Source organism: Saccharomyces eubayanus, chromosome II, assembly GCF_001298625.1.
Source record: "Saccharomyces eubayanus strain FM1318 chromosome II, whole genome shotgun sequence".
Taxonomy (NCBI): Eukaryota; Fungi; Ascomycota; class Saccharomycetes; order Saccharomycetales; family Saccharomycetaceae; genus Saccharomyces; species Saccharomyces eubayanus.
Window position 1 is genome coordinate 1,224,039 of NC_030977.1, and position 16,425 is coordinate 1,240,463.

Below are 16,425 nucleotides of genomic sequence, written 5' to 3' on the forward strand. Positions count from 1 at the left end.
AACTACTTAGCTATTTCCAACCCCTAAAACATAAAAACATGCACATAAAGATAATTATCATGATAATTTACGATAAATATATATAATACATAGAGTCCAATACCTCCAGTAAGTAACTGTTATTTAAAAATTAACAAGGAGGGAAAAAAAAAGCAACAATAATATAAGCAAAATAATATAACAAAGAAATGAGAAGACCAAACCAAAAAAACATAGAAAATTCAACGACTAAAAATAAGACGTTCTTAGAATACTATTTTTGAAGTACGCCTTCTTTATTTAGTACGTTTTCAACTTCCTTGACCAATTTTTTAACAGATTTGAATGAACCAGAAATTTTCTTGAAATCCACAACACTCACCTTACCCTTTGGATAAATACTAACCTCAAATAGTGTCGAACGTAAAGAAAACATATTTTCGCTTGATAGTTTGCCTGTTAATGTTAAATTGTTTGGATTGGATTTGACATTCTTCAACCCATATTGATTCCAACCACGTAGCAATTTCTCTAAACCAATGAATAATTGTTTTGCTGAAACTTTAGCGTATAACTCTATTGATTTTTCCGAAGTAGAAGATTTTGAAAATTTTCTGAAAAAAGAGCCACTTCCACTCGCATTCTTGTTTGGTTTTAGGTCCGTCGATTGATTTTTGGCCTGTGTACCATTGTTCTTTTCTCTTGTCTTTTGTACGGTCTTATTCAATGGTGGTTCTAAATCTTTTCCATCTCTTTGTTGATCTTCTTTCTCGTTTTGTTCTTTTTCAGCATGCGACGAAGAATCTGATTCAGGTATCATTGACTTAACCTTCGCTTGCTCATGAAGTTCTTCCTTCTCCTTCTTCTCCTCCCCCTGCTTATTTGCCCCGTCTTCCCCGTTTAATGGAGGCAGGGTTGGAAGATGCAAGTTGTTGTTTTCCTTTTCATTGTTGGATCCATTGAAACGATCGGCAAAATTTAGCTTTAAAGTGTTCTTGTCTTTGACACAAGAATCACCCATATCATATAACCTTTCATCGTTTGAGCTATTTCCGGTACATTCAGCCTCTTCATTGACAGTTTCAAAAAGAAATTCTGAATCATCTGCACTTCTTGGTGTTGGCACTCTTTGATTTTGTTGTGGGTTAACATCGAGGTTACCGTTTTTTAGAATATCAACTAAATTTGTAAACGATTCCTTTGTGGAGTACATTGACAAAACAGAGAGCCTTTTGTTAGACTCGCTAAAATGTCTTGATTTTCTAGTAAACTGTGGTACTCTAATATCGGATATTTTTCTCAATTCACCATTAGACAGAAGTTCTGCTGTAGTTGGCGCGGTATTATCCTTCAAGTGAGCTACACCCTTTGCATCTTTCGGAAGAACCAAAGGTTCGTATTTACCATCAGGGTCAGACACTATCCTCTCTTCCGATAATCTTTGTGAGGCAGCCGTATTTGGATACTCCATTTGGGACAGTTTTAATTCTTTATCGATATTAAATGAGGAACCCAGGAATTTCGATCTCCTAATAGTTTCGAGAATTTTCTTTTCTGTTGTAAGTCTTTCATTTTCAGCTTTCTTTGGTTCCACCGGATCCTCGGGTTCAATTGGACTCGAGAATATTATACCAGGATCAAGTCTTGATACAGGACGTGTTTGTAAAGAAAAATTACGGCGACGAAGAATGTTATCAATATCAGCCTCCAAATGATTAATGTTATTTTCTTCATTTTCCATCGGAGCAGAAATCGATCTGATGTTCCCTTCAAATTTTTCTTCTTTGTGGTTGATCAACTCATGTTCTAAATCACTTATATCAATTTCAATCTGCTTCTTTAATTCCTCCTGTTTTCTTTTCAGTTCTTCTTTTTCTAGCATTTTTCTTGAACGTTCTTTCTCTTCCTGTTTACGTTTTCTGCGTTCTAGCTCTTCACGTGCTTTCGCTTCTTTCACTTTACGTTCTAGCTCTTCCTTTTCCTTTCTTATTTGATCGTATTTCTCATATTCAAAAATTTCGTCTATCAAAGTTGCAAAATTAGAACTTGTTCTCTTTGTTTCTTTTTCAATATATTCCCAATCGTCATCTTCTGCAAGCTTGGCGTATGTTGACATTAATTTTGTTGTCACTGATTCGCGTTTCATGCTTGGTATTAGTGACATTCTCCTTGTGGATTTAGATGCTCTTTTATTCTTCTTTGTAGTGGAAAAAATGGAAGCCCTTTTTTGATTTTTATCAACGTTTGCTATTGAGGCCCTTTTATTACGTGATGAGGGAGTTGGAGAAGATTGATTGACAATTGTAGATAATTTCTTCTTTGAGGAAAAGTTTTTAGAAAGACGTTTAGAAGAGCCAGGAGTAGTCAAATTGCTAGATGAAGCACTGGATGCAGTGAATTTGTTGAAGGAAATTGGCTTTTTACGAGAAGATGACACGCTAATTATAGATTCTCTATTTCTTCTGCGTTGCGGAGTCGTTGATGTTCTCTTAGGAGGAGAAATAGATACGCTACTGATTGATTGCCTTTTTTTGATTTGCTGTTGTTTAATAAGTTCTTTTTGAGTATCGCATTTAAATCTATACAGTAGAGCATATAATGTCTTTTCGGCATTCGCGCCAGGTTCTTGTAGTTTTGCCCTAATTCCGTCAGGGTCTCTTCCGTGCCATAAAATTACTAAGTTTTGTAGGATGCTAGAATCAATAGAAGAGTTGCTTTCTGATAACGGTGTAAGGTATGTATCTTCTCTTGGTAGGTCTCTTATACTTTTGGAGTCCCTAATACTTGGATATTTTTGCAGTAATGGATGTTTGAGTATATCCCTAGCTTTGATTCTTCTTTCAGGGTTAACGGTTAATATCTTACTAATCAGATCCTGAGCTTCGCGGGAAATCTCATCGTCAGAGGGTAATTCGAACTCACCCTTTTGAACTTTCAACAGCAGTGCTCTTATGTTTCCGTCTTCCTCATCAAAAGGTAACCTACCGGTAAGAAGAGCGAATAGGATCACACCACATGACCATACATCACTTGCGAAACCYTGATATGGTATACCGGATACAATTTCAGGCGCAGCATAATGAGGAGATCCGCACGAAGTCTCTAATAGCTTCCCTTCTGTCTCTAGTGCTGCCATACCAAAGTCTGCAATCTTGATGTTATATTTGTGATCTAATAATAGATTTTCCGGTTTCAAATCGCGATGGACTATACCTAGAGCATGACAATATGAAACGCCAATAATAATTTGCCTGAAGAACCGAATAGCTTCATTTTCTGGCAGAGGTCCTCTCTCGACCAATAGGTTGAATAACTCACCCTTTTCCGCGTATTCGAGTACGAGATACAAATCTGTATTTGTTTCCCAGACATCATACAGCCTCAGCACATTTGGGTGATTTAGCAACTTCATAATGATTATTTCACGTTCTATCCCGTAAGGCAAAGCGTCTGGGGTAGTGGAACCAACGATGGAAGTACCACTCACATTACCTGAATTGAATACTGCCTTTGATATCACTTTAACTGCCGCCTCTTGGCCCGTAGATTTATTACGAGCTAGTTGAACTTTACCAGTGCTTCCTAGACCCAAGGTTTCACCTAGTTTCCACGGACCAATGGTGTTGTCCTTTATGGCCTGGATGCTGTTACCATTGACTGCCATTTAGTGTTATGTAAAATAATATGCTGCGATTTCGTTGTTGATTGAAAGTGGGCAACTATTCTTCACGTGTTTGCTGAAGCTTTGGATAATACTGACGGTAAATACAGTTGAGAAGTTGTCGATAAAAGAGAAAAAGAAACAAAGTAAAAGAAGAACTCCAGAAAGAAATATGAACGTGTGCATTTTTCTATCATTTGCTTTTAATCTAACATCGAGAAGAATCTATGGTGAGGTTGATGGTATTTCGCGATGGTATGCCGAAAAGGGAAATAACGCAGGTCGCGCGTAGTGAACAACGGATTTGACGCGTTTTCTGTAAGAAAACTTTGTAATTACAATTGAAAAATTCTTGTCAGACGAAACTTGGCGAAGGATGGGATTAGCTTCACCTGGCTTAGCCTAATTTTCCTGTTGAACCGGAGTAGAGGTTATTGGTGATACGGAGAAGAGTTTATGTTATGACAATGATATTTGCACAAAGTACATAGAATATTTAAAGTGTTAAATAGTATGATGAAATAAGAGAATACATGAATGATGAGGGGGGGGGGGGGGTTAGAAAAAAAGACAAATGCGGTAAAACATGATAGTGAGGCTGAATTTGAAATAAAATGCTAAATGAATCTTTTTTTGTTTTGTTTTTTTTATTGCTTTATGCTTTTTTTTTTAATTTTGAATTGAGATTTCTACTTCAACACCAGAAATCAACAATTCTTTTCCAGTATGGACCATTTCTTAGTTTTTCTTGATATTCTTCATCTTCTTGTTTTAATAATTCCTCATCGAAAACTTGTCTGTCAGTTACCAAGTCTATTTTATCAGCGGGAATGAACAAAGTCCAATCCTTTTTCCAAAATTTGTAAAAGAAGTATAAAGCAATCAAGATTGGCATGGCCAAGTAATTCTCGAAAAATGATTGAGCACTTAATTTGCCACCTCCACCGATTGGGGAAATGGCAACCCAAAATTGTGCAATCAAAGCCAATACCATCATGATTATAGCGTACGCAGACCCCCAAACACCAACTTGAGATTTGTAACCGACCTCCCCAAGGGATCTGCCTTGCGCTTTCATACCTCTTCTAAATCTAATATGAGACAAACAAATGGTGATCCAAGTGAAAAGTTGGGACAAACCGGAAATTGCTAACAACCATGTGAAAACGTCTTCCTCCTTTGGAGAAGAGGCACAAAATGCAATGATAGCAAATAATGCACTAACAAGCATGGCAACTGCTGGTCTACCTTCTCTATCAATGTAATCAAAACACTTGGGGGCATTTCCTTGCTTAGCCAAAGACATCAGAATACGAGAACTGGAGTAGAAGGCACCGTTGGCGACGGAAAGAACAGACAATAGGATGACCGCATTGATGAAATGAGGCACCACACGAACACCATGAGAAGCTACGGCAATCACATAAGGAGACGCCTTAGTGGCTGAGCCTTCTGCCCCCAACAGTTGGTCTGAAGTGTAAGGTACAAGGAAACCGACCAGAGCCAAAGATCCCAAAAACACAAACAGAATTCTGTAAATCATTTTTTTAGCTGCTGATGGGATAGCCTTTCTCGGGTTGGATTGCTCACTAGCAGTCATGGCTAATTGTTCACTCATACCAAAGGCAAATGCAGCGGTAACAAATGTGGCCACCACACCTTTGAATCTCTGGATACCGGTATCACCACGGAAGGCACCGGGATCACGCCAGTATTTACTGCCAATGTAACCATCCGTACCGGCACCACCACAATCGATAATAATGGCAAGGATAAAAAAACCGATAATCATCAGGATCTTACAACAGTTGAAGAAGAAATCTGCCTCTGCATAACCCTTAGCACCGAAAACGTTGATAATAACGATCAAGACGTAAAAGATAACAACAAAGACATCCGGATCGACTTTCACGGTCCAGTACTTAATGGTCATGGACGCGGTGACCAGTTCCAAGGGGCAAACACATAGCCATTGCAAACAATAAACCCAAGCGACGGAGAATCCCAACGCAGGATCGACCAGAAATGAAGGGTAAGTGTTGAAACCACCAATCAAGTCACTGTAGATGACGGCCAATTCACCACAAGCTTGGATGATACAGTAAATACAACTACCCATGATGGCATACCCGATAACTAGACCTGCTGGGCCCGCGTTGTTCAAAACTTTGGAGTTACCAACCAGTAAACCAGTACCGATACCTGTCCCCAATGACATCATGACGATGTGACGAGGCTTTATCGTTTTTTTCAAGTTTTCTTGATTTTGGTCTTGTTCTTGTGAAGGCTGCTTGATCCCGTTCTCGTTAACAAAAGAACCCTTTGGATTCAGCTCGTTGTCCAACTGAGAACTGGAGTCGTTTGTCGATATGGGGGTGGACCCATCGCCAATGGAGTTAGACGAGTCCGGAGAGTTTGGGTGCGAGCCCTCGGCTCTTCTAAATGAGTCAATAAATCTGCGCAGATGCGACGCCTTACGGTCGCCCTCGTATTCAAGATTTTCCATGGTCTTTTCCATTGTGTTTTCAAAATACTCGACCTCATTTTCTGGCGCTGTGGAATTGATTTCTCGTTCCTTTGCCTGGATTTCCTTCATTTCGTAATGCGAAACACCGTCTGAGTTGTTCCCGTACATATTAGTGTTCGAGCTTCCCTCGTTGTTCCGCCCATGGTGTCTGTTACCAAGTGTCATCTTGCAGTAATGATACTTTGGTGTTATAAGCTACTTGCGAACGCCTGACTTTTTCGTCCTTACACAAAAAACCCTACAACAGACACCATCACAATTCAAGAAATCAAGAGACAAGTGAGTCAAATCAAACACACCGAACTGCGAAAAAAATCAGTTATATATATGGAACAGGATCCGATTCCTCAAAAATTACTGCTGGGGGGAAGAGGAGGGGACCCAAAAAGAAACGACACTGCACAACCCGACCCGAATTCTGACAGCAACTCGGAAAATTAATAAATTTGTAGCTATTGAAAACTGACTGACCGCCCGGTGTGGTACGGTATATCCTGGCCACCAAGGCCAGCAGAGCATCGCATCGTCTCCATCTCTTAGAGCGGCCGTGCCTTTTTTCACTGCTTATCTGATGCGGCGTTCTTTTTCTTCTTTCTTTTGCAAGGCCCTGTGCCGTTTCTTTTTTTTTTTGCACCGTCCGGCTAAGGGACCTGCGTACCCTGGCGCGATGAGGTTCTTCTAGAAGCGTTTTTGTGGTCGGGCAGTGCCGCTCATAGGGCACTGCGCTCATCATACGTCACCGGCCTCTCGGGAGTATAAGCGCGCACACGCTGAGAAGCGGCGCGATTTCGATATAGTGGGGAGGAGAAGGGGAGTCATGCGCGCGCCGAGTCATCTTAAAAGAGCCGTGCTCTCGTGCCGGGCACGTGCATGTCACGTTTTTGCCGCCCACCCTATGGGTCATGTGATGCGCACGTGCGTGTCACGTGGAGTGTATTACCCTGATGTCCGGGCCACTCGCCGCTGGGAAAATGTGCCCCAGCAGATAACTGGGAAAATTAACACGCCAAAACATTACAGACAAACAAGTAAGCGTTCTTCTCATGGTTGTTTTTCTTGGTTGCCCCTTTCTTGTTGCCACCCTGAGTGCATGAAAGAGAAGGTTTAGTTTAGCCCAAAGCCATAACATAGATACAGCGAACAATGTCAGACACTGAAGTCAATCAAGAAGCCAAGCCAGACGTCAAGCCAGACGTCAAGCCGGAGACTCACATTAACCTGAAGGTGTCTGATGGCTCTTCAGAGATTTTCTTCAAGATCAAGAAAACCACTCCCTTGAGGAGACTGATGGAGGCTTTCGCCAAGAGACAAGGTAAGGAAATGGACTCGTTAAGGTTCCTTTACGACGGTATCAGAATCCAAGCCGACCAGACCCCTGAAGATCTGGACATGGAGGACAACGATATCATCGAGGCTCACAGAGAACAGATCGGCGGTGCTATCTATTAGCTCTTCCACCCTTGTCCACATGCAAGCACCTGAAAAACTGAAAAACTCGAAAAACCGAAAAAACGAAAAATACCATAGTAACGAAAAACTAAATAGATCATATTAAATAGTAATAGTATATGTTTGATAAGAATAGTGTCGTCGTCGTCCGCACCCCCTTCGCCCAGCCGAGACTCTCTTTCCCGCTGTCTTGCCAATCGATACGCTGGCTTTTCTCCTTTGGGCTACAGGAAAAAAAGCATCTTCATTGTATTGTGTACAGTGCTACGAGGACCAACTACAATACATAAAGCCTTGGCCCTCCCCGCATTCGTCATGATTAACAAACTGATGTACCGCTCCGTCAGGTTCGCCAGCCATAACAGCCAGCCCTTGCTACCTCCCTTGGTTCTATACAGAAGAATACTAAGGCAGCACAAGCTGCTACCCACCGTCCAGAAAGAAATGGGCGACCAGTACGTGCGGAACGAATTCAAACTACACAAAGATATCGACAACCCATTGCACGTGGTCGGGTTCCTGGCTTCGTGGCAAGACTACCTACACATGATTTCCAACAATAAGTGGAAAGATGCGACTTTATCTTCGGAGACTCTGGAGAAACTGTCCCCTGAGCAGACTGTTCAGCTATATGAACTGATGAAGGAAACGCAGAAGATTAACCACGACACTGAAACGACGCCAACCAAGAATATAAAACCAACTAAGGACTAGTCCCGCCCGCATCGCACTTGTAGATAAAGATCATATAGTATATATATTACACATGTATAAATAACTGCCATACTATCTTCACTTCTTCTTCACGGCGGTCTCTTTCTCCTGCCAGATGATGCCGGTGCTGTTTTGCAGTGTCTTGTTGTTGGAAACTTGTTCCTTGTGCCATTCCTGCACTTTCACAGGGTCGCTGCCATGGACGATGCAAAACTTGAATTTTGATACCTGCTTGTCACATGATGTGAAATCCCCATGTCTATAGTAGTTTCTAAATTGACCTCCGATCGAGTAACAACTCGTCAGCTGATCGAACGCCTCTCGGCAACTCATCGTTGTCGGGTACTTTGCACTCATTTCCGTTGATATCTTTTCACCCTTGCTGTGCTGGCCATCACTGCTCCCTTGGTTTATACTAGTACCACACCCAATAGCATTATTATTACTAAGATGCGATATTTCGGGCCCCTTCGCAAAAGGGGCCCGCCGCACTTTCTTCATGGATCTTTCGTATATAAAGGTCCAGAGCGCCAAGTAAAGCTGCTCTCCCTCCATCGGCTCACAAATTACAACTACCATCCTGTATTAATGGAAACTAATTTTTCTTTCGACTCAAATTTAATCGTTATTGTCATTATCACGTTGTTTGCCACCAGAATTATCGCTAAAAGATTTTTATCTACCCCAAAAATGGTATCTCAAGAAACAATTGCACACGTAAAGGACTTGATTGGCCAAAAGGAGGTCTTCGTTGCGGCGAAGACATACTGTCCTTACTGTAAAGCCACATTGTCCACCTTGTTCCAGGAATTGAACGTTCCTAAATCCAAAGCCGTTGTTTTGGAGTTGGACGAAATGAGCAATGGTTCAGAAATCCAGGATGCTCTCGAAGAAATTTCCGGCCAAAGAACTGTACCAAACGTTTACATCAATGGTAAGCACATCGGTGGAAACAGCGATTTGGAAGCTTTGAAGAAAAACGGTAAATTGGCTGAATTATTGAAACCGGTTTTTGAATAACTGCACCAATGACTTTTATAATATTTACATCTACCTATATATAAGTTTTTTTCTCTAAAAACATACACACAATATCTCAAATACCTCGCTTAATTTATACAAGCGTACTTTTGAACGCTGCCCGTGCGTTTTGGAACCATTGTGACCCGCTAAATTCCGTCTGGGGGACCAGGTCCTTTATTTTCTTTCTTCCATTATCGTTTGCTTTTCCCTTATCGTTGTTGGCATTCATCACGCTTAATACATACGACATAGGTAAAATCTTGGGCTCGTCCTTCTCACGATCAAACCATTGTCTTATCCTATGACCCATTGCTTCCAAATCATCGGCTCCAATCTGTTTTCTAAAATTAAAGTCTCCCAGCTTCAGCATCAATAGCAGTGTGTAGTATGCATCGTTGCCCGCATTATGTAAGAAGGCATGTGGCATATGAAATAGTCTTAGCAGCTTACCCAAACTACTGCCCTTTTTACCGTAACAGATGCTATAGATTTTCTCTGTATCAAGCATCTTTATGTGTTTCCTGAGATCATTAGCCTCCACCGAACCATCTGGTTTGTCTAATTCATTATCCAACTCGGGTATGTGAACGCCAATCTTCTTCAACCATCTAATATCCCCCGATATACTGTGACCTACAAAAGCTCTTTCCCAACTCAAATCTTCATCTGTCTCACATTTCATGTAGAAATTGATCAACGATTGTATAAATTCCACACACTGTTCCAATGGTAGAACAAGACTTTCTCCCAATAAAAAGCAGTCCTTGAAATCGCACACAAATTTCTTATTTCTTAGCGGTAATGCCTCAGCTACAACTAAATGATAACTTCTTATGATCGGTGTCAAAGAATGTTTGTTTTCTCTTGGATCATATATGGAAATTCCAATCTCGGTAACGATATTTGTATCGAACTCGAAAGCCTCCACATCAACGGCAAAACAAATTGTTTTGTTGGATGATAACAGCTCAATCGTATTGGAAAGATATGTGAATTGAGAACTACCAGGTTTGCAATCCATCGTCGGTATATGCTCGTTTTTGACGTCATTTACATGCGCCAAATACTGCTTTCTTAAGCCTTTCTCTTTGTCATCTTTCGATACTTCAGGTATATGTCCATTTTTCTCAACCCATTCCTTGTTCACAACTTCCAGTTTCTTGTTTAAGGATTCTGTGCTTTTTTTGCTGATTGACTGGTAGTTTGTGTTCAAGATCTTCAAGTATTTTTGAATTTCATCTCTCAACAAATCATTAGGAGAATATGAAACTTTATGCAAAGCATTAAAATGCTCAAATTCATTTATCCACGTTACGTGTTTCCCCAGTTTATTTTTTAAATTGTTACTCGAGCTCTTGTATGATCCAATGCCCTCCCTTCTTGAAGGAACCATACCTCTGACTTTTGCTGCATTACGGGTTGTTAAACTTCTATTCAAAGCTTGTGGTTGATGGTAATTGCGAACTGCTTTGGAGTTAAATCTATGTGAAGCCATTTTGCCTATTGCTTCGTATGCTTTCATAGACTTTGTCCAAAAATTCATACAACGGTTATTCGCTTTAATAAAATAGAGTAGAGTGAGACAATATATTGTAGTTCTCGTATGTTTTCCTACCCTTTTAGCAATGTGAGTATGAGTCCATCGAGTTAAAATTTTTCACCGCTAAGAAAAAGATCTCTCTTTATTTTGTGCTGATGAAAATGAGTAAGTATACTGGGGTTCGGAAAGTTAAAGTACAAGGCAAACGTAACGCCACTACTAAGTATAGGTTCAATTTACCTGATAATTCTCATTTGGTGCCAGGATTCAACTGTATTCAGCTATCTTTCAATATATTTTCCTCACTTAAAGAAGAGTTTTTAAGGGAAAAAACGTACAAGCCAAAAGATAGTTTAGGGTGGCGTTGAAGCAAGCAAGGATAAAAGACATAAGCGAAATAAAAAGAACAAGTTCGTGTGCATTCAAATATGTCCGCTCAAGGGCCTAATGATAATTCAAACGATTTGCCCTTAGTGCCTGAAGATAAGAAGAAACAGGCATCATCTTTAAAGTTGGCTCCAATACCAACTACATCACCGTGGAAATCATCTTCACCAAATAGCACCACGACACTTCCTGTGGAAGAGTTAAGAGACAAATCGAGGCTTTCGAAGTCCAATAACAACGGCTCAGGATCGATCAGATTGAGCAGCGACACAAAATGGACTCCAATTACACCTTCTGTTATAATTTCAGGATCTAAAGAGGCAAATTCCAATTCAAGACGAAAGGCTAAAAGTGTCAAAAATAATAGAAAGATGAAACAACATAGCAGCAACAACAGTAATGCTATTAAAAGAGTTTGCGGTGATCAACCCAGTACTGTTGCCGAAACGAATGATGACCCCAATTCAGAACACAAGTCTACCGATGCTGACTTAAGAGCAAAAGCAAATTTAGACCAAGAAGTACCCATTGCCGGTATTGGCCAGAAAACAGAAAATGGAAAGAATACATCTAATCCCAGACAACAAAAAAATCACCACAACAAAAATAGTAAAACGAGGTACAATAAGGCGGCTCATCATAACAACTCGTTTTCGAATAACCATTATCAATCAAGATCTGACTATATTCCAAATTTCGGCCACGATTCGGGGCCTGGTTACAACCAACAAACGCATTTCCATTCACAGCAATACTATAACAATTACAACTACCAGCAACAGTTGCAAACACCATATTATAATCTGATGGACCCTATTCTCAAATCCATCGAAAGCATTAAAAATCAAATTGAATACTATTTTAGTGCGGAAAACTTGACAAACGATAAATTTTTGAGGTCCAAATTCAGTAAGACCAACGATGGGTTTATCCCCATGAGTTTAATAGGGAAATTCTATCGTATGGTCAATTTATCTTTAGGTGGGGACCCGAATCTAATTTTGGCATCTATGAGAGAAGTTCTGAATAACGGTGAAACAAACCATTTGGAAATAGCCTTTGGAAGGACCGAAAACGCCCAGGTAAAACCGGCATATGAGTTCAACCCATTAGATAACTATTTCATCAGACCTGAGAATTGGGCCGAGTTCACGGAAGAAAATTCCAATGAAACTGATGAAACTGAGAAGTATAAAATTGAAAAGATTTTAGAAATAGGCGATTTGGATAATCATTCATATATGGGATATCCGTCTTTTTACCCCAGTAATGTAAATGAGGAAAATAGCCAAACTCAGGATGAAAATACGATGAACAGGGAGTTTGAGCAAAACTTGCAAATAAACAATTAACTTCAAATGCTTAAATAATTTATTYAGTGTATATATAAGTAACATGTAAAAACAAATGATTTTTTTTTTTAGTTTAAAGACATAATATAATGTTTTATTTTATTATATTTTATTTCATTTCAATTCGTACTTAGTATTTATTTTTTATATAAAAGTTATATAAGAGATTTATATTGAGAAGAAAAAGGGGGAAACTGACAAAAAAGCGGTTTGAAAAAACAAAAATCATGCTACAAGAGCACACAAGGCTGCACCTACACCAGACCCATCTTTAGCTAAACGTAAATGAATCTTACGTTCACCCTCTGTACCAATTGGACTTAGCGCCAGGGCGTGTCTTAGCATGGATCTGAACCCAGGGTAGTATTCAATGACGTAACCATCGAACCCGATTTCTACTTCACCGTGATATCTCTTGTTCAATGCGTTTGTTTTGATTAAGATAGCGGCAATTGGCACAGACGCCAAGTACGCAGATCTTCTTGTAATGGAACGGACCAAGTTTTGGATGGCTTTACGCTCTTCGAAAGTGGTCGGAAGTCTTAAACTTTGCAAAAATGATAATTCAGTTTCACGCAAGCTTGTGGAATCATCGATTTCAATTCTGGATAGAACTTCACTGCATAATTGGAAGGGGTTCTTCAAACGATGAGGCAGTTGGTCGTAGGTACGGTACTGGCCCAGGATCAAGCCCCTTGCGTGTAAGTCCACTAAGATGTTTCTCAGTAGTTCACCTAAGTACATGCCGGAAATTCTTTTTTCGAAAAGATGGTAGCCTGGATTTGGGGAGAATTTTTGATCGATGTCGATATCGTACTTGGTGGCGGATAGATGCTTCAACTCGTTGTCGAAAGACCCCCATTCGATGTTAATGCACATCTGGGTCTTCCCCTCGTGTTGTAGCCGTGTTCTCAGTTCTTCTGGTAATTTCTTGATGTTTTCAATGTCTTCCATGTAACAACCATTGGTACCTGTACCAAAGATACAGCCAATGACGGGTTCGCTGATTTCACCAGCGCTTGAAGGACGAGCTGCTGTGGTGTAACAATGCGACAAGAAAGTACCGACGGTGTCGTTAGTCAAAGCCACCACGTTGATCATGGAGAGCCCCTGGATGTCCAGTTGCTCCTGATACAACCTCACCACATCCTTGCCGACGGTGTCTTCGATCTTGAAACTCTTGGTCCATCTGATCAACGTACCGGAGCTCAAAGAGGTTTGGTCGATGGGATAGGAGAAGGTGAACCCCATTTTCAAAGGCTTGATGTTCTCCCCCGTGGACTTCAACAACTCCGGGTGGTGTTTCCTCACAAACGCCCTTGTACGGCGACCCAAGTAGCTGAAAAGCTCCTCGCTGGTGATCTCCCTGTCGTTCAGGTACTCCTCCGGGATCTTGGACTTCAACTGCTGCATGTCGAACGTCCCGTCACCATTCAGGGTCACAGAACACACACGGAAGTGAGTGCCCCCAAGATCGGCAGCCAAGAGAACACCACGCTCCGTCCCGTTGGGCAAACTGGTCACGTACGTGGGAATCATGGGCAGACCCTTGTCCACTGTCTTCTCCTCGCCCACAGAAGTGCTGCTCAACCCCTTTTCCATGCATTCGATGAAGTAGGCTGTCAGTTCGTCCAGCTTAGCTGCATCGACGTCCAGTGAGGAGCAGATCTCCACCACGGCTTCTTCCAATGCCTCGGCATTGACCTTGTGTAAATTTTCAAACGACATTACTACTGTCTATTATTGTATATTGGTGCGACTATTTTCTTAATAGACCAATATCTATTTATGTAGCTCTATGCTAAAATATAAAACCTAAAAGACAAGAAGAGACGAAACGAGACGAGATATCACACCAAGACAGCATTAAGTTTATATAATCGCGAACCCAAATGCCCCCTGTGTGCCCACAAACAATGGACCTCGACCTACTCGCAACCTTCTTCCTCTGTCGTCCACACACACACACACACTCTCTCTCTCTCTCTCTCTGTGTGTCACACAAAGAAGAAAAAAAAAAGACTCTTTTGGCTGCCCCGCGTTTTTTGTCACTTGATTCCTCGAACAAAGGCGCAGGCAAACAGCCCCTGAAGGGCCCACCTAATCTTTCACCGCAGGCCGTCGCGGTATCGCTGTCGTGGGATCGAGAACAGCAACGTGGCATGTGCCTCACGTTGGCCTAGGTAATCCCGGTTAATTATTTGACGGGCTCTCCCCATTGCCTTTGGGGCCGGTGAGTCGTGAAGAAGACATCGGCAGGTGCCAAATGGGTCGAGGTCGTTTCGTTTCGTTCCGTTCCGTTTTTTTTTTTTGGTGTGGCGGACGGACAAGCCGGCGAGATTGGAATTGCATCTGGTTAATATTCGATAAATGGGCTTGTGCAGCAAGAGCAAGCGCAAGTGCAAGGGTAAGAGCAAGTGTAAGTGTAAGTGCAACCGCCTCAGCGAGAGAAAAAGATACAGCGAGCGCCGTTATGTTTAGGATAGCCAAAAATTTGGTCAGAACCTTTGAGCAGAGCGTGCAGGATACCCTGGCGTTCTCGCAGGATTCGGGCAGCCTGGATGCGTTCTTCCAGTCCATACCTCCAAACCTGCTGTCTGCGCAGCTGGCGCCGCCCGCAGAGGCCATGGCAGAGAGTGGCAAGCACACCAACATGAATGAGACTCTTGCCGGGTTGCGCATCGTCTGGGTGGACGAGGTGCAGTGCCAAGTGCAGTCCTTTTTCGACTATATAGTGGGCTTCAATGATGATCCGGTGCCCGTGGTCAGTAACCAGCACGGGTTTTCCTATCCGGATTACCAGCAGATCACGTCCATGTTCAACGGGCACTGCGGCCGGACCGTGAAGGTTAACGTGTGGTCTGCGAAGGGGGGCACGTTCAGAGACGAGTATCTCAGCGTGGCGTCCAAGGACAGCGATCATTTGGACGACGTGTCTTTGAACCACGACGAAAGGAAGTCTTCCAGCGGAGAGGCGCATCAGTTCCAAGCGCTCGGGTTCAAAGTCCAATGGACTCCTCTGATAGCGTCCACTTTCACCTACCACATCTTGAACGTAAACATTCCTGAGGGACCCGCCCAGTTAGCAGGGCTCGTCCCGGACGAAGACTACATCATCGGCTGTCAGGACGGCCTGTTGGCCACGGGGGGTGAGACGCTCTTGCAAGATATTGTCAGGTCTAGAGCGAACCACGACCTGGTCCTGTACGTTTACAACAAGGTCTCCGACTGTGTGAGGCCCGTCTCCGTGCACATAGGCCCCGACGGAAGGCTGGGTTGCAATGTTGGTTACGGGTTCCTCCACAGGATCCCCACCGTCAAGCAACAACAACAACAGCAACAACAACAGCAACACCCACAGCAAGTACAGCCAATACAGCCAGTGCAGCAGCAGCAGCAGGACGGCGATGCGGTCCCTTTTCCAACAGAATCAGAATCCGCTTTCGTCCCATCTGCATTCACCGCCCCACCGGTTGTCAAGAAGAAAGCAAAGAATAAGAAGGCTACTCAGCCATTGGTCATGGACGACTACTTCAATGAAGGTAGAGACAAGTCATCTGCTCCAAAACCAACAGAGTCTGAGTTGCCCGCTCCACCGCCGCAAAGACAACCCTCATCTGATTAATGTACTCAGCTAGCATCTTATGTTTTGTTCAATAGAGAAATTATGTACATATATACAATATACTTTTTTTTTCCCTTTAAACACGTAAACGATATTTGGTAATGTACGAATACCGAGACTTTTTTTTCTCTCTCTTGTAGGCACGCGTGTCCTCTCGTTAGAACAATA

At 42.0% G+C, this 16,425-nt stretch overlaps 10 protein-coding genes across 10 annotated transcripts; 5 read left to right on the plus strand and 5 right to left on the minus strand.

Annotated features, from left to right (window-relative positions):
* Positions 1 to 253: 253 nt before the first annotated feature.
* GIN4 (protein kinase GIN4) lies at positions 254 to 3,643 on the minus strand (the record flags this gene model as incomplete). The annotated part of the gene is made up of 1 exon (XM_018363897.1): positions 254 to 3,643. The coding sequence occupies one exon, from the start codon at positions 3,641 to 3,643 to the stop codon at positions 254 to 256; it is 3,390 nt and encodes a 1,129-aa protein (XP_018224026.1).
* Positions 3,644 to 4,334: 691 nt separating this feature from the next.
* GNP1 (glutamine permease GNP1) lies at positions 4,335 to 6,332 on the minus strand (the record flags this gene model as incomplete). Its single annotated transcript, XM_018363898.1, has 1 exon — positions 4,335 to 6,332. The coding sequence occupies one exon, from the start codon at positions 6,330 to 6,332 to the stop codon at positions 4,335 to 4,337; it is 1,998 nt and encodes a 665-aa protein (XP_018224027.1).
* Positions 6,333 to 7,310: 978 nt separating this feature from the next.
* On the plus strand, positions 7,311 to 7,616 carry SMT3 (SUMO family protein SMT3; the record flags this gene model as incomplete). The annotated part of the gene is made up of 1 exon (XM_018363899.1): positions 7,311 to 7,616. One exon carries the CDS (start codon positions 7,311 to 7,313, stop codon positions 7,614 to 7,616), a length of 306 nt encoding a protein of 101 aa, XP_018224028.1.
* A 315-nt stretch (positions 7,617 to 7,931) lies between these two features.
* Positions 7,932 to 8,330, plus strand: SDH7 (Sdh7p; the record flags this gene model as incomplete). Its single annotated transcript, XM_018363900.1, has 1 exon — positions 7,932 to 8,330. The coding sequence occupies one exon, from the start codon at positions 7,932 to 7,934 to the stop codon at positions 8,328 to 8,330; it is 399 nt and encodes a 132-aa protein (XP_018224029.1).
* A 78-nt stretch (positions 8,331 to 8,408) lies between these two features.
* Positions 8,409 to 8,687, minus strand: EMI1 (Emi1p; the record flags this gene model as incomplete). Its single annotated transcript, XM_018363901.1, has 1 exon — positions 8,409 to 8,687. One exon carries the CDS (start codon positions 8,685 to 8,687, stop codon positions 8,409 to 8,411), a length of 279 nt encoding a protein of 92 aa, XP_018224030.1.
* A 93-nt stretch (positions 8,688 to 8,780) lies between these two features.
* On the plus strand, positions 8,781 to 9,350 carry GRX2 (dithiol glutaredoxin GRX2; the record flags this gene model as incomplete). The annotated part of the gene is made up of 1 exon (XM_018363902.1): positions 8,781 to 9,350. One exon carries the CDS (start codon positions 8,781 to 8,783, stop codon positions 9,348 to 9,350), a length of 570 nt encoding a protein of 189 aa, XP_018224031.1.
* Positions 9,351 to 9,444: 94 nt separating this feature from the next.
* DI49_0676 (uncharacterized protein) lies at positions 9,445 to 10,896 on the minus strand (the record flags this gene model as incomplete). The annotated part of the gene is made up of 1 exon (XM_018363903.1): positions 9,445 to 10,896. One exon carries the CDS (start codon positions 10,894 to 10,896, stop codon positions 9,445 to 9,447), a length of 1,452 nt encoding a protein of 483 aa, XP_018224032.1.
* A 425-nt stretch (positions 10,897 to 11,321) lies between these two features.
* Positions 11,322 to 12,632, plus strand: SLF1 (Slf1p; the record flags this gene model as incomplete). Its single annotated transcript, XM_018363904.1, has 1 exon — positions 11,322 to 12,632. The coding sequence occupies one exon, from the start codon at positions 11,322 to 11,324 to the stop codon at positions 12,630 to 12,632; it is 1,311 nt and encodes a 436-aa protein (XP_018224033.1).
* A 225-nt stretch (positions 12,633 to 12,857) lies between these two features.
* EMI2 (putative glucokinase) lies at positions 12,858 to 14,360 on the minus strand (the record flags this gene model as incomplete). Its single annotated transcript, XM_018363905.1, has 1 exon — positions 12,858 to 14,360. One exon carries the CDS (start codon positions 14,358 to 14,360, stop codon positions 12,858 to 12,860), a length of 1,503 nt encoding a protein of 500 aa, XP_018224034.1.
* A 538-nt stretch (positions 14,361 to 14,898) lies between these two features.
* Positions 14,899 to 16,257, plus strand: GRH1 (Grh1p; the record flags this gene model as incomplete). The annotated part of the gene is made up of 1 exon (XM_018363906.1): positions 14,899 to 16,257. One exon carries the CDS (start codon positions 14,899 to 14,901, stop codon positions 16,255 to 16,257), a length of 1,359 nt encoding a protein of 452 aa, XP_018224035.1.
* Positions 16,258 to 16,425: the final 168 nt, after the last annotated feature.